The sequence below is a fragment of the Triturus cristatus genome, chromosome 4_1, assembly GCF_964204655.1.
Source record: "Triturus cristatus chromosome 4_1, aTriCri1.1, whole genome shotgun sequence".
Lineage (NCBI taxonomy): Eukaryota > Metazoa > Chordata > Amphibia > Caudata > Salamandridae > Triturus > Triturus cristatus.
The window spans coordinates 403,191,239-403,207,343 of NC_140585.1; the positions used below are offsets into that span (position 1 = coordinate 403,191,239).

General features: G+C 40.3%; 1 protein-coding gene across 4 annotated transcripts in view; it reads left to right on the forward strand.

Annotated features, from left to right (window-relative positions):
* The window catches only part of ARFGAP3 (ARF GTPase activating protein 3), a 419,690-nt gene that overhangs the window by 147,985 nt on the left and 255,600 nt on the right, over positions 1-16,105 (forward strand). For all 4 annotated transcript variants that reach the window (XM_085652495.1, XM_085652493.1, XM_085652496.1 and 1 more), the window contains exon 5: positions 8,051-8,128. In XM_085652495.1, the coding sequence (XP_085508621.1) occupies positions 8,051-8,128 (78 nt within the window). The remainder of the gene's footprint in view (positions 1-8,050; positions 8,129-16,105) is intronic.

The following is a 16,105-nucleotide window of genomic DNA, read 5'->3' on the forward strand; positions in this document are numbered from 1 at the left end:
GCATTGCCTAACGTCACCCATATAGTAATGAAAAAAAATGGAAATGGGCCTCATAAACATCTGTGACACTGCTGGCAAAGTTGAAATGGGAATCTGGCAGACCACAGTGGTTTTACATTTGTAGGCATACATCCAACATTAACTAATCTAACTAACATATCCCTTGAGGCACAAAATGCTCTGATGAGAAGTGAAGCATTTAAGTAAGGTTTCATTACATGCTTCAGTAGCACTAGAGAAACAGAATTCCTGTTACTACATACGCCAGTGCCACTTTTACACTGCCTGATCAGACCTGGTCTTTAAAAAGTCAATTTGGTGTGTCTTGGACTACAGACTACCCTATAAATACATTACAACAGCATTTCATAATTTCATGGGTCTACTTGAATTTTGTGTAGTAGTATAGTCACAAAAAGGATTTCTAGAAATGCTGTTTACTTGACTGAAGTGGGCACACTATCAGCAAGAAAAGAAAGCTTATGTTTGAGGCATGTGTAGCTGTAGATACACATGCTTTGCATAAGTCGAAGTCCGCATAAGTGGGCTTGGATGATTGCAAGTTCTTTTTGTTAAAAGAAGATTACAAGGCTGTGTGACTCCTCCTTTTGGTGATACTACACATGGGTATCGACTACATTGTTAGATTGTTTCTTTTCGCTGACTGGTTCTGAGGTACTCCTCTCGTACTCCGGTTTGAGATCCTTTCGGGCTCCCTTCGGTTCGCCAGTAGACCCCCTTACTGGACAGTATTGTCTCAATTGCGTAGTTTTGCATTCCGAGCAAAATAAAATGTTGCGCCTCTGGTTCTGTGATTCTCCTCGACGGCCTATAGGCCACGTCCGGAAGGGCTCATTAAATTATGACAGATCTTATCTGAAATTGAACTGCTAATTGAACGCACTCCGTTCCTGTCCATATTGCCATTCCAAATACCCTCATACCAACCAACATTCGGTCTGCAATCTATGCCTCTCGCTCGTCCATCGAAAAGACACTTTTGATGCCTGAAAGTTTTGATCTAAAAAGACCCTTTGGGACCGACGTTCGCTTCACCAAGAAATGCAGAGCAGACAAGCAGATGGCACAGCCCACATCTTTGGTGAGGAAGACTAGGAAGCATCAGCAGCCCAGGAAGAATCTTTCTCCATTCAAGATTCCGTTTCCGAGTCTGAGACCCAACAAAATCCAGCCATCCCTGGAGTCTGCCCATAAACGTCGACTTCGAGTACAACTGCGCTGATCCGAAGCCCCAAAAATTGTCTCCGGATGAAAAAACTGCTCATGGCCCGTCACTGCATAAAAGCCATGGAGCACACCGACATGCAAACTCTGAAACCCTGATCTCGGTACTGAAATTTTGGCCTAAAGCGGGGGCCTCCACCACCTCGAAATCTAATTTGGCACCGACACATCGAACAATAGCTTTGTTACTGAAGGACAAGGGACATTGTACTTCGGCTCTGAGCACACCGGCACCGTAACAAAAACTTTCCCCGGCACCGAAATGTTACCGCTTTAGACTGAAAACTCCACCTGAACCAATTCTCGAGTTATGCGTGAACGGCTCAATCCGGGGCAAGAAAACTTTACAGATTTAACCTGGAACAAAGAAGATTATTCTTCAGCAGGCATGGCCTCAACCCTCAGACAACTGTCTTTCAAGAGGCTGTAGACATTCCTATTCAACCTCTCAAAAAGAAGAAAAAGGACATTGCAACTAGCCCTTTACACATTCCTGCCCCACCAACACCACCTCAGCATCCACTCCACCTCCTGCTACACCAGAACAATATGAAGCAGGCAACATGTTCCCCTCATTCACCTATATTAAAATGAAGATGATAATATACCAGAGGGGACACATCCTAGGGATCCATGTGATGCTTATGATATAGAGCCACATGCTAATGATTTATCCCACCTGTCCATCCCCCCAGAGGACGCTTCAGCCGAACAAGACCTGCTAGCCAGAGCTGCAGCATATCAAGTGCCCTTACAGAAGGACCATATAGAGGATGACTTCCTCTTTGAGACACTCTGAGTTGGGTCACAATATTCAGCACTCCTTAATGGAATGCTGCGTCATGCAGACATTTTTAAAGACCTCGTAAAAGCATGAATAACAGCACCAAGGCTTGACAAAAATAGAAGGCAGCACCATCTGGCCCCATATATTGTAGGGCAATTCACCCCAGACTCCTAGGTATTAGCTAATGCAAGGAAAAGGGTTAACTCCCAAACAGCTGGGGATGCACCGCCCCCAGACAAGGAGTCAAGACATAAATGCGCCTCAGAAAAGAGGGTAGCAGCCCAGTTTGCTAATCATTGGCGTATTCCCAACAGCCCAGCTCTTATGCCATGCTATGAAATAGCTCACTGGGATGAAATGGAGGGGCTCCTGCAACATCTCCCAGAAGAATACAAAAAAAGAGGTTGTGAAATAGTCAATGTGGGCAGGTTATATCCATTAAATGTGCATTAGACTCAACTGAAACTGCCGCCGGAGGCATGAATACCAGCCTACCCTCACGTAGATATACTCTGTGTGTCGGGATTTTAAACTGAAGTGCAGCAGACCACTCTTAATCTTCCCTTTGACAAAGAGCACCTCTTTGGCCCTCAGGTAGACTCAATCTTTGAAAAAATGATATCGCAAAATCAGTGGGGGCCCTACAAACTGCCACCTTCTGTGTGTCCTTTCATCGGGCCCATTTCAAACAGGGTGCTAGATCTGCCTCCACAGACACCACAGGAACTTCCTATAAAATTCAAGGACAGTCGTCCACCTCTAAAAGCTTTGACAGGGGCACATACAGAGGAAACAATATTCAGAGGCTGCAGTTGTAGAAAAACTACCAGTGCCGCAAATAAAAGCACTGAACAATGACTTCCTCACCTTTCCCCCCCCAACCATCTAATACCTGTCTGGGACGCCTTCCAAAATATTACAATCCTGGGGATCCATCACAACAGACCAATGAGTGTAGGCCATTATCCAACATTGTTACTGTCTGGAGCTCATCCCAACTCTTCCAAATATTCCACCCCGCAAACACAAACTATCCATACAGCACCAAACTCTTGTCAAGCAGGACATATCCGTTTTCTTACTCAAAGGAGCTAAAGAACCATTCTATATTCAACATCCCGGAACAGGGGTATATTCATTATACTTCCTCTTTCCCAAAAAAGAAGGGCCACTTCGACACATTCTCGACCTCAGACCCCTTATTCACTATATCCTATCAGAACACTTCAAAATGGTCAGCCTTCGGGAAATCATACCATTACTGCAAAAAAGGCAACTTCATGTCTGCCTGGGACTTAAACTACTCCTACAATTTTATAAACCCATCCATCCCTCACACAGCAAATACCTATGGTTTGTCTTCCAAAGAAAGCACTATCAATTCAAGGGTCTTCCCTTCAGATTCGCTACCACACCATGGTTATTCACAAAATGCCTAGCAGTAGTAGCGGCACATCTTCACAGGCAAAACATCCACAAATTTCCTTATTTGGACGATTGGCTAATAAAAGCAAACAGCTCCCGCCTTTGCAGCCAACATACACAGCAAACTCTCACCCTACTACATCAGCTAGGGTTTACCATCAGTGTGCAAAAAATCACACTTGCAACCATCTTCAATACAACCGTCTTTAGGGACCATACTTAAAGCTCACTTGGAGTTGGCATACCCAAATACAGCCAGAATACAAAACATTCTGACACTAGCCCAACAGTTTCAAACTAGGACCCAGGTCACAGACAGAGCATTCACGCACCTTTTAGGCATAACGGCATCCTGCATCGCAATAGTCCCACATGCTCGTTTACATATGAGACCACTGCAAGAATGTCTTGCATGTCAATGGACACGGTCCCAGGGTCAACTCCACAATCTAGTGTTGGTACACTCACACACATCACTCTCTGCAGTGGTGGAATCCACAAAACCTGTCCAAGGGGCGGACATTTTTTACAGCCAGTTCCCCAAGCTATTCTCACAGTAGATGCTTCCCTGACTGGTTGGGGCGCACACCCTCAAGGTCTTGCGATTTAGGGTGTATGGAGTTTCAAACACCAGGGTCTCCATATTAATTACCTAGAGCTTGAAGCTGTTCACCTAGCATTGAAAGCGTTCCTACCTCGCCTCCTACACAAAGTTGTCCTAATCTGGATGGACAATATGACAATTATGTACTACCTGCAGAAACTAGGAGACCCTCACTCTCTACAATTATTGCGCCAAGCCCAGACTATGTAGCACTTAGCAGTACATCACAACATTCATCTCCTAGCAGAGCACATACCAGGGACAAGCAATCCAGTTGCAGACCTTCTCAGCAGGATGCAACATCAAGTCCACAAATGGGAACTTCACCCCAAAGTTCTTCTACCATACTTTCACAAATGGGGGGTTTCAACCCAAAAAACTCTTTGCAACCCCAGAAAATGCAAAATGTCCAAACTTTGCGTCCATATTACCACACCTACTATCTAAGGGCAATGCTCGATGAATGAACTGGTCAGGTATATTTGCCTAAATGTATCCACCTCTCTCACTACTTCCACTAGTAGTCAGAAAGCTCAGTCAGACCTCCCTCACCCTATTTTTAACAGCTCCTGCTTGGGCTCGTCAGCCATGGTTTACCACACTACAGTAACTCTCACTAGTTCCACACCAGAAGCTTCCCCTCAACCCAGACCTTCTCACACAGAATCATGGCGAAATAAGATATCCCAATCCCAAGGAAATTAACCATTCAATATGACCCTGAAGTCATAGAATTTGGGTACCTAAACTTACCACAACAATGCATGGATATTAAACGAGCTTGTAGGCCTACAACTAGAAAATGCTACACTGCTGTAGGGAAACTATTTGTTGTATACTGCCAGCATAGAAAAGTAAACCTGTTAGATGCACAAATACAAACAATTCTTTATCTGTTGCATCTTTGCCTACACTTCAATACGCTTACACCTTGCTGCCATTGCAGCCTCTGCAAAACTAACATTTATCTTTATTCAAAATACCTGCCATTAAAACATGTATGGGGGGACTTAAAAGAGTAACTCTCCCTACACTTCCACCAGCTCCAGCATGGAATATAAACATTGTACTAGCAAGGCTCAGGCGGCCTCCTTTATGAGCCACTACATTCTTGTCAACTCCAATTTTTATTTTGGAAAGTAACTTTTTTTAATAGCTATCACTTCATTGAGACGTGTCGGTGAGCTCCAGGCACTATACTTAGAAGAACCGTTTTTCCAACTTCGAGACAAAGTTGTGCTCAGAACAAACCCACATTTCCTTCCTAAAGTGGTCCCACCTTTTCATAATTACCGGTCTTTTTTTCACAACCTGATTCTGTTGCGGAAAGAGCTTACTTTGGATATCAAAAGAGCCTTAATGTATTAGACCGATGAAACCAAAACTTCCAGGAAAGCTAGGCAATTATATGTTGCTTTCGCACCTCCTCACACTGAGAAGGTGATTTCAAAAAGTGGAATTTCAAGATGCATAGTAAAATGTATCCAAACTTGCTATACTAAACCAAAAATACTTTTACCTGTTCCCCCTATGGCTCACTCAACTCGTGAAATAGGGGCCATTGCAAAACAGCAACATGATCCACACCACACACCTTCACAAAATCTTACTGTGTGAATGTAATAGCACACCAACTATCCAGTGTTGGACAAAGCAGCACTACCTACTCTCTTTCAAACAACTTACACCCACAGGCTAGAGACCGCTTTGGGATAGGGACTGCTTTACAGCTTATGCAAAGCATGTGTATCGACAGCCACGCATGCCTCGAACAGATTGTTACTTACCCTGTAAGCATCTGTTCTTGGCATGTAGTGCTGTAGATTCACATGCGCCCACTCTCTTCTCCAGACTCCTGTTTAGGTCTCACTTTACTTTTGTATTTACCTTAATTCACATTACTTGCATGGACATCATATTACTAATACTTACTCTAACTCCATTCTCACCCACCTGCGGTAAAACAGTCTTTACAGTGGGTTCGGTGCACATGTGCAGTATCACCAAAAGGAGTCGCACTGCCCTGTGACTCAAAGGAGGACACTTGTACCAGACAAAGGCAGGCATGGCCTTCTGTTCCCACTCAGGTGAAAGGAACCATTGACATGGAAGGACTTTTGAAGCCTGTCTTCTCAGGATCATACTGGGATCTTACTTCAAGGGAGAGGAATAACTGAGAGGGTTTTTTTTGTTGTTGAGAAGGCCTCATTAAAATAAGCGAACTCTAAAGCAGGCTTATTGGGGCACTGGCAAATGAGCTTGCCGGAACCTTCTGCTACATTGCAGTCAGGATTGGTGATTCCAGGGATAGTTTCTGCTAGAAATCGCAGAGAATGTTGTAAAATCTCTGTGAAAACTGTTTGTGATATATTTAGTGGTCACCACCAATATCAGTTATCCCCTATAAATCGGTGTCTCCTGAAATATAAAATGCTGTTGGAATCTTTGAAGATGTGATCATGACAATTCCTGATGAAGTATTCTCGTTGTATGGAAAAAACTGAGGGAATCCTGCTTCCTTGTATCTCTGACATCATAGGCTCTTCTCGGTCCAGCACAGCTAATCTCTTAGTACTTCTACATGTATAATAAGAGCCCAAGACTGATGGAGAGCCCTAACTCTTCCCAGAGTGGAAGAGGAACCCAGGAATAAAGTACACTGTGTTGCCTGGCGTCCTGAAAAGAGTGGTTGATAAGCCTATGTCCCGTTGAAAATCCTGGCCTGGTATCCCAATTGATTACCCAGGCAGAAGATTTTTAACTATGCTGAGCTTCAGGTAGGCATAGTAGAAGGTAATATGCCAGTCTTTGGGAAGGTTTGGCACTTTGCCAGAAGAAGATGCTGCCTTGTTTGCTACTTTCTCTATTTATGGCCCTCTTATTTTTTTTCAGCTGTAGGTTCAAGCCTAGTACACGACCATTGTAGACTCTATGATTTCCTATTAGACTACACCATCCAACCGTGCACGATTATATGATTTTAAAGTGTGGAGGTAAAACTGATGACTGGGATGAATTACTAGGCTTTAACCAACCCTTTTTTTTTTCATGGTCAGCCTGAACAGGAGCTTAGGTCGAAGTCTTTTTTACCCTTTAGGATAATATTGACTTAGTTTTCCTATTGTTTTCTAGAGTCGTTTTTTGCTTTCCCCTCAAATAATTTTTGTTTTGGTATCATTTTACTCATTAAAGTTTGAGCTTCCTTTTTGCAAAAAAGGTTTGGGTATTGTATCTGACATTCTTAACTCTAATGTTGTTTTAGTGCTGGCAAATACAGTACCTTTTCTCTGTGTGAAGTCTAAAGCTTGTGCTAGGCTACCATTCATTATCCTGGAACTTCACATAAACCTGCACTAGAGAGTTTAACTTTGGAGGACCTCAGCCACAAAAGTTGAAGATACTGCTCTCTCTCCTCTCCATCCAAGGCATTCAGTTTACACAAGTAACATGTCTCCCAATATTAGGTGAAACCATGACTGAATATGTGCTTTTCACGTTCTAAACTCTCAGCCATATTTAGCAGAAGTACCCATATAAGTCCTAATCTGGAGAAATCTCAAGATACCTAATCCTTTGGCACTTTATTAAATTACTTTTTCTGTCATAACTTTTTTTCCATTGTACCATTGTCGCTTTTTTCTCTCTATGCATTGTGGATTAATTTGGGTAAATCAGGTTTTCTCTGAGCTGCCATAGAATAATTACAGCAGCATAATGTTCTATATGGCTACATGATGAAATTAAATGGACAGGAGAAGCTTTCACAGTCATACTTAAAAACGGTGAATTTGACTCCGGATTAGAAGCTACCTCCAGAAATTATGATATCAGTTCTCTCAACTCTAAATTAAGCCCTAATCAAGAAAGGATATGCACTATACACTTAATTAATAAGCTATTATTATAAAGCTGTGTTTCTGATTGCAGCCTGTATTAGTAAGATATTGGGAATCTTCTTATTAGAATTTGAAATTATTTCTCTGTTGCAGTTGTGGCTAGATGGCAGTGCACAACCACCTCTGTCTCCCCAGCAGAAAGAGGAAGACTTCTTTGCCTCACATGTGCAGGTAATATGTGCCCAATAAAAGAATTGCCAAGTTAAAATCAACCATTTTGTTTTAACTAACCACAGAAATACGATCTCTTCAAATTGTGTAAACATTGTGAAAAGAGATACTTTACTTTGGTGCTTCCATTGAGTGACTTTGTTGCTTGCATCTTTTCACATCAGCATTCATCAAGTATACCCATGTTGTTCCATGCAGTATTAAATGCAATGCATGTTTGCCCTACAATATATTTCTGTTCTTCTCCTTGGTCTCTATTTTTTTGTTTCTTTCCCATGTTGATATGCACAAGTTTTAGTACCAGAGTCTTCATCCTCAGTGTGTGGGACCATTTCAGATGGATATTGCGGTAAACAGTGAAAGAATCTGGACTACTTGGGCCCTCAGTCCATTTAGCAGAAGGCAGATAGTGAATATGTAGTGAAGTAGATGGGGCAAGTCTGATCAAAGCAGAACGAAAGTTAAGCCAGAAATAACATGCTTATTGATCTCCTACAAATTCAGATTTAAGTCTTTCACACTGTAAAGGATATGTGCTGTATCTTTTTTACACAAAGCTATATTTGAGCTGCTATTTTGCTAATTCAGGGTGTTTGAGTGGGTGTAAGGGTGCATGAATAGGTGTGTAAGTGTTTGTATGGCTCTCTGAATATGTGTGGATAACTTAATAGGAGAGTAAAAGAATCTGTGAGTGTATCGGTGAGTGAATGGGTATGTGAGTGCAAATATGAGTGCGTGAATGGGTCTGTAAGTGGATGGGTGTGTGAGTGGCTGTTTAGGTGAGTGAGAGGGTGCATGAGTGGTTGTATAGGTGAGTGACTGTGCGTGAGTGGGTGTTTGGGTGTGTGAGTGGGTGTGTAAGTGGCTGTATTGGAGCGTGAGTGTGTATGAATGACCATATAGTCGAGTGAGTTGGTGCATGAGTGACTAAGGGTGAGTGAGTGTGTGTGTCAGTGGCTGTATGGGCTGATGAGTGGTTGTGTGAAAGGTTGTAGGAGTGAGTTTGTGAATGAGTGCCTGTTTTGGCCTGGACTTGGTCTGTGACTGTGTGTGTGTAAATAGGTGTATTGGTGTATGAATCTGTGTGTAAGTGTCTGTATGGGTCTGTGAATGTTTGTGTGGGTGGCTGTATAGGAGAGTGAAAGGATGCCTAAGTGGCTGTATGGGTGAGTGAATGGGTGTGTGAGTCGCTGTATAGGTGACTGAGAGGGTGGCTGAGTGGTTTTATATGCGAGTGGGTGGGTGTAAGAGTACGTGAATACGGGTGTTAATGTACAAATATTTGTCTGGATGTCTCAGTGGCTATATGAGAGTCTCATGGTGTACGCCTTGACTATGTACGTTTCTTCAACTACAATGAAAGAAATAGGAAATTACTTTACTCCAATAGATGGTGTCATTCATCTGTTGAAAAGGAAAAAGAACATAAATATAAATCGGTATTACATTTACCATATTTCGGAAACAAAGTATGCATTGGTTATGTTGTAACAGTCTATCACATTATTGGAAAACATTTCATTTTCCCTTTTTTACTGTTATCAGCTTTCATACTTGTACACAATAAGTGATGTACTGCATAAATATTCATCAGCCGTGGGGAAAAAACAATCCCATAGATTGTATAACAACCCCCAGAACTGCACAGTATATCACTACAAATAAGTGGCACTGTGCATTGCACGCACTACAAACACTTAATTGTTTTACCTACAATTTCTAAACTAACCTACACAAATGTGTCCTAAAACTAATTCTCTTAATAAATATGATGAGTACTAATGGGGATAGGATGTGGCCTAATGGCTAGGGCCGTCTACCTCAAGCATCGGGAACCGGGTTCGAGTCTCAGCAACGGCGATCAACATCCTGTGATTCTGGGATAATCACATAATCTCCTTGTGCCTAACAAACATGAATGTGTCCTTATGTAACACAACTGGCGCTCATGTAAAGCGCTCTGACACCTGATATCTTTAAAACAACTTCGTGCTATATAAAACTCTGAGAATAAAATACATGTGGAGGAGAATTGTATTTTGGAGACCTTTTTGAAGACCTAACCCCTATATGGCGAAATGTGGTCTAAAACGGTGATGTTCCACTTAGACGAAATCCCATACATTATGTTTTTTCCAGCAAATATATGTAGTACTTTGGTTGAAAAAACTAAAGGTGCCAATTTTGTAGTTTGAAAAGCAGTTTTTGTTTCAAATTAAGATTGCTGTGATTGCATTGTGTCCTTCCAGCTGAACTCTTTAATTAGACAGTGTAGTATCCAGATGTTATATTAACTCCTATGTGGAAGATAAAAGGACTCTTGAATTTTGGAGAACATTTTATAGACATCACCCCTGATAGGCCGAATGATATCTAAAATACTGATGATCCATGTAGAAGAAACATGCATTTCTTCCAAAAATACTCCTTAGAACGTTGATTGAAGAAACAAAATGTAAGGATTTCATAGTCTGAAAGGCATTTTATCCATCTAGTTTCACTCTTTCAATACACTGTGTAATGTCCAGATGTTATATTCTGTCCTTTGTGAAAGATTATACCCAAAGTAGTGCAAGGCCTCCAGAAATAGATATTTGTCCAGCTTTGAAGTTTGTAATTTTTGTTTCCAATTTAGATCCATCTACTCTGCATCATTGTAACATTAATATAAGGTATTTTCCAGTTCTTTGTAGGTGCAACGTAGATATAACATATGATCTACAATTTGGCCACCCATTTTTTAATTGGCATTTTTAATCCGTTTCTCAAAAAGACAGTTTTGCAAACTTGTAGTGTTAAGTACATACATCACTCCGAATTTATTGGAGCACATGTAAAAAAGTAATCTTTACAGTCCTGGTTCCATTTGTAACTCAGTCCAAATAACTCATCAATATTTATTACTACTTTCTAAAATTCCAAGGATGACCATTATATAAATTCTTGTGCGTCTTGTTGACTGTTGAGAGTAAATATTACTATTATTCCATATATCTAAAAGTTCTTGAATGCCTGAAGCAGAATGCATTACATTACAATCACGGAGTAAATATTAGAGCAAATGCAGAACGCAATCTGTTATCTGTTTTTTGTTGAACTTGATTTCCAAGATGTGGTAAATAAAACAGCACATTGAGAACAACATTTGCATAGAAGTTGATACCTGAACTGTTTTCCAACTGGTAACTTACAATATCTCCCTCATTTTCCTGTTTTTTTTTCTTAACGGCTTCAAGCTTGTCCTTGTTTACTTTCTTTTCTTGAACATCCATCGACTCTTTTTGTAAGCTTCCCCTTTGGACAGAATATCCATTTCTTAAAAATAGGGTACTGACCTAAATGAGGAGCATATAGAAGTCTTAACCGATTGCACTCTCTTAAACAGCTTGCATCAGCACTAACTTTCCTATCGTCAAATTCAACTAAAACAAACTTGACAATGTTCTAACTTTGCATAATGCTTCATACAACATATCTTCTTTTAATACTGTACTTCCAATAGTAATACAAGCTACATCTACACTTAAACCTTGAGATTTATGAATAGTTACAGCACATGCTAGAGACATTGGAAACTATTGTTGCTGTATGTATAAGTCAATTACAAGCAAAACAAACAATACATCTGCCAATCGGAATCACGCCATCATTCTGATCAAATTTTATAGCCAACCTCATAACTATTTTTAAAATGTATGAAATCAGGAGCTTTACCAATAGCACCATTTACTTTACACTTTTCTAAACCTGCAGTCCTCAATACAGACCTCTCCAAAGAATCCAATTTTGCTCTTAGTTTTTCAGTTAGTAGTATTTTTACTCCCTGGACTTCTATTTAATTGATAGCTGTAATTTCCAAAGTATTTTCTTGCACCAGCTTCAATAATTGTTCGTAAAAGTTGGAGCACTCTTGGAGTGCTGCTGTGTTAGATGAAAATAGTTTCTCGATAAGTCTACTTTCCAAAGCACGTTTTCCCCTCTTTTGTCAGAACTACTACTCTAATGGCCTTATGGATATATGTCCATATTACACAAAGAATTTCCTGTTTTATTATGGAGAAGTGTCTTGAAAAACAGGCTGTCCTTTCATGGAGGTAACCTGCAGTAGGTCCCCAAAGACAACGAAATGCTTTCCTCCAAACAGCACTTCATACTCTGTTTTTAAAATCTGCTGCATTCTTAAGGGTACGAAGGCAAGTGTTATGTTCAAAACCATGCTCCCCTCATCGATGATGAAAAACTTAAGTTTATTCAATTCTTTGTTACCTCATAACAAGCTTCACCAGATAACGTTTGGTATTCCAGTTTATTGTCATGTTCAACAGGTAGCATAAGTAGTTGATATAAAGTAATTCCTTTAAGATTGTCAGTAGCTAATCCAGTTGGTGCTGTTACTACACATGTTAAATTTGATTGTGTTCTTCAGTAGATAAGCAGTGAGAACTTTTAATTAGAAAGCTCTTCCTGGTGCTAGTTTGACCACTGATGTATAGTAGTATTGGCTTAAATGAAAAGCATTTACATTCTTGCTTCTCATGCAAAAATTCATGCTCTGTTTTATCTTTTACTTCGCTATACAATTCTTTCTGTTTGTCATTCAGTTGTGCTACTAAGTTTGAAATCAATAATTTGTTTGGAATCTATACTTTCCTCTCTTGCTTGTTGCATTGTAGTCTCCACCTCATTCATGCTTCAGTTTGAATAACTGATTGTCCAAGAGGATCTTGACTCAGTGGTCCAGAGCTTTGTGAACACTCCTGAGCTACCGAAGTAGCAATGGTTTCTTATTGTTCAATCTCATCTTTGAACATTTGCAAGTAATTTGGAAATACTGAATACCAAATGCTGTATTTTACAGAGTTAAAAGAATCTTCGTAGCAGTCACAGTCTCTGAGTAGTTCTGTTTCAGCACACCAATGTTTGAACAGTTGTTGAAGTGCCAAATAGAAAAACTCTCTTCTCTCTTCTATCTCAAGTTTGGCAACTTAGTTTTCTGTGGTTAATCAGATTTCCTTTGCTGTGTCTCAACAACTGTCCAATCCAATTACCGCATATTTTTATCCTTCAATGTTTATCTGTAGTGTTGAAGTACTTCATAAAGGCACATCTAGGTGTAGACTCCTTCTTGGATAGTATTTGTCCAACATATGGATTTCACAGTATCTGTGGTTTCCAGATCGAACTCTGCTAGATACTGAATTCTCAGAAAAGCCTTCATCACTCTAGTTTGCTTGCTTGCGAGGCCTAGACAGTGGAGTGACAATTATGCGGGGGGGGTGGGGCCTGAGCTCCAGCCCCTCCCTCAGGCGGACCTGAGAGCTCCTGACTGGGAGCGTGGAGGGCCTCCACCATGCACTTTGGATGCGCCCCCCCCCCTCTCGTTTTGTTACACGACTGGGCCTAGACTTACCCAAACAATCCCTCTTGACTTTGAGAACAGACTAGCTAAGCTCAACTGATCTGAGCACTCATAGGACCCTATCTCTGCCTGGGAAAGCATGTTCAAGCTGAAGGTATACAATTTCTGCAGAAATCTCCTCCCACATCTCTGATTTAGTAATGTATGATGTGACATGACGAGCAACAGTGATGGAGTTGTCTGCAACAACATTTATATACATGTTTGCATTACACATTTTCAGAATGACTAGATTATAGTCATTAGTATACTTCAAGGTCTCTATTCTTCTCAGGTTGTATCTGTTTTTTTGGTGATTTGCATGTCAGTATATGTCTGACTACAGATAAAAAGCTGTTTACTCTTCCTTGTGAAATGATCGGTCATGGGAATCCAAAACAACATCTTGTGTCATATTTACCTTTGCATCTGTATTTGTGACTTCAGTATTCCCCACACCTGAGTTTGAAAGCGCAGAACTTCTTGTCTCAAATCTTTTTCACCACCATCTTTTGGGATGGCACATGTCACATACAGTTCTATGAAGGACAGGACAGACTCATCACTGTCTGTTCCAAATGTTGGGTCTTCTTTTATCCACAGAGGCATGGGAATATGAGGAGCACCTCTTGCTCGGTACTCTTTACGACAAAAGAAATCAGTTACTTCACCAAGAGGAGGATTTGTTTTGTTGCAGATGAAAGGCATCAAAGCTTGAAACCTGTGGTTCGAATATCTGCAAACAGCGGGATTCAAGGAGCAAATTTGTCCGGCTGTCTTCACTTTGATATCCTTAATGTGAGAGTTTTCTTCTGTCAAACATTCAAGCAGGTCTTCCCAGCATTCTCGGCACAACTGAATGTCAGAAACCTAATAGTTGCATCTAGGTTTCTCAACATACTTTTCAGCTTATAATGACATCAATACCAATACTTATTGGAGCCACATTGGCATGCCATCAAATGAATCAAGCTGTATTCCAATTCTTCATCCCTTCAATAACATTTGTCAACTAACTCATTTACAGAAAGGTTTTGAAGATTTACTCCTGTCTGTAGAATGGTTTACAGCATATGAAAGTCCAGTCAATTCACTTTCAAACAAAAGAAGGAATATATATGGAATACACTGGTGAAATTTAGGATCCTCTGAATATAATCTGGTTAAGCTGTATTCATCTACTGGCATCTGTACGAGGCAGTCCTCATTGCATCCACCTTTTCCTGTGGAAAATAGTTGTGGAAAACATCGAGCCTCTCAGCTTTTCTCTTACACATTAATGGGAGCTCATTTTGCTTGCTTTATTTGCAACCGGGTTAATAGCATCACCAATAACTTCTTTAGAATGCAGAGGATGGATTCTATAGTGTCAATAAATTTCTTCTGATATCAATCGAACCACCTTTTCAATCTGACCACTTGATGGCAATGTTTCATCCTCCATATGTGTTATATCGTGAATAACATGAGCTTTTTTATAATATTATTTTGTACCAGGTATCATTTTGCTTTTTTCAAAAACATTTTTGGCATCCACTGACTCTTGCCATTTTGTTTTGTTTTCAGTAGGAACACCATTTACTAGACTAATAAGTGGATCATCAAAATCTCTCTGCACTCCTACAGTTTCAATATTAGTTTTTAAATCTAATGGGAAGTACACAACTCTACCTTTATGACCTTTCTGTAGCTCTGTCAGAGGTAATTTCCCAGTTTTTGGTTCCATAAAAACTATAGCTTGGAAAAAATGTGTACATTGTATCAGAATCCCAAAGTTCTTGTGGAATTTAAACTAATTCTAACTTATGTACTGCTCTAGCTGGCATTTTAATATTCTCTAACGTATCGTAGCAGTACTTAAATATAATTTGCCGTGTGGACAAATCAAACTGTTCTTCTACAAATAAGTAAGCAGCAAATTCTTGCCAAATATCTCCGATTTTCTTCTAAAGTTTTTGAATACACAACAAAATTACCTGTTTGACTTTTGTAGTGAGGGCGTCAACAACATATAAAAACACAGTTTGGTTTCCCTGAAGAAACTGTGTTAACTTTACTGAAGAGGTTAGGAAGTTTATCAACACTAATACCTGTGTCCTGTTCCTCTACACATGCACATACCAACTCCAAATTTTCTCTACACTTCTCTTCAGGACCAAAGAAATGAAACTGAACATCTTCACAAACTTGTTCTACTTCTGCTACTGTACCATGCAAAAGAGCTCTATTAATTTGTCCTAAACATAAGGCAGGAGTTTTGATATAGTAAATTCTCCTAACTAACTTTGACATTGTAGAGTGGTGAACAGCTAACATTCAGAAATGATGAAAGGTGGTTTGGCACACTTTCTTTGACCGACATGCTAGTGAATGTCCCTGTAAATTTGTATACTTCCTCACTTTGCATGGATCTATAATACTTGCAACATGCTTATTTCCTTTTCCAGATTTTTTGCAGGGAAACATATGAAGGAAAGTTCCCAGTATGTCAATTGATTCCTGTCGAACACTGCAAATGCTGGTATAGTTCCATTTGTACACACGGGTCTGTCTAGTCCTTCACTAGCCACCATCTCCTC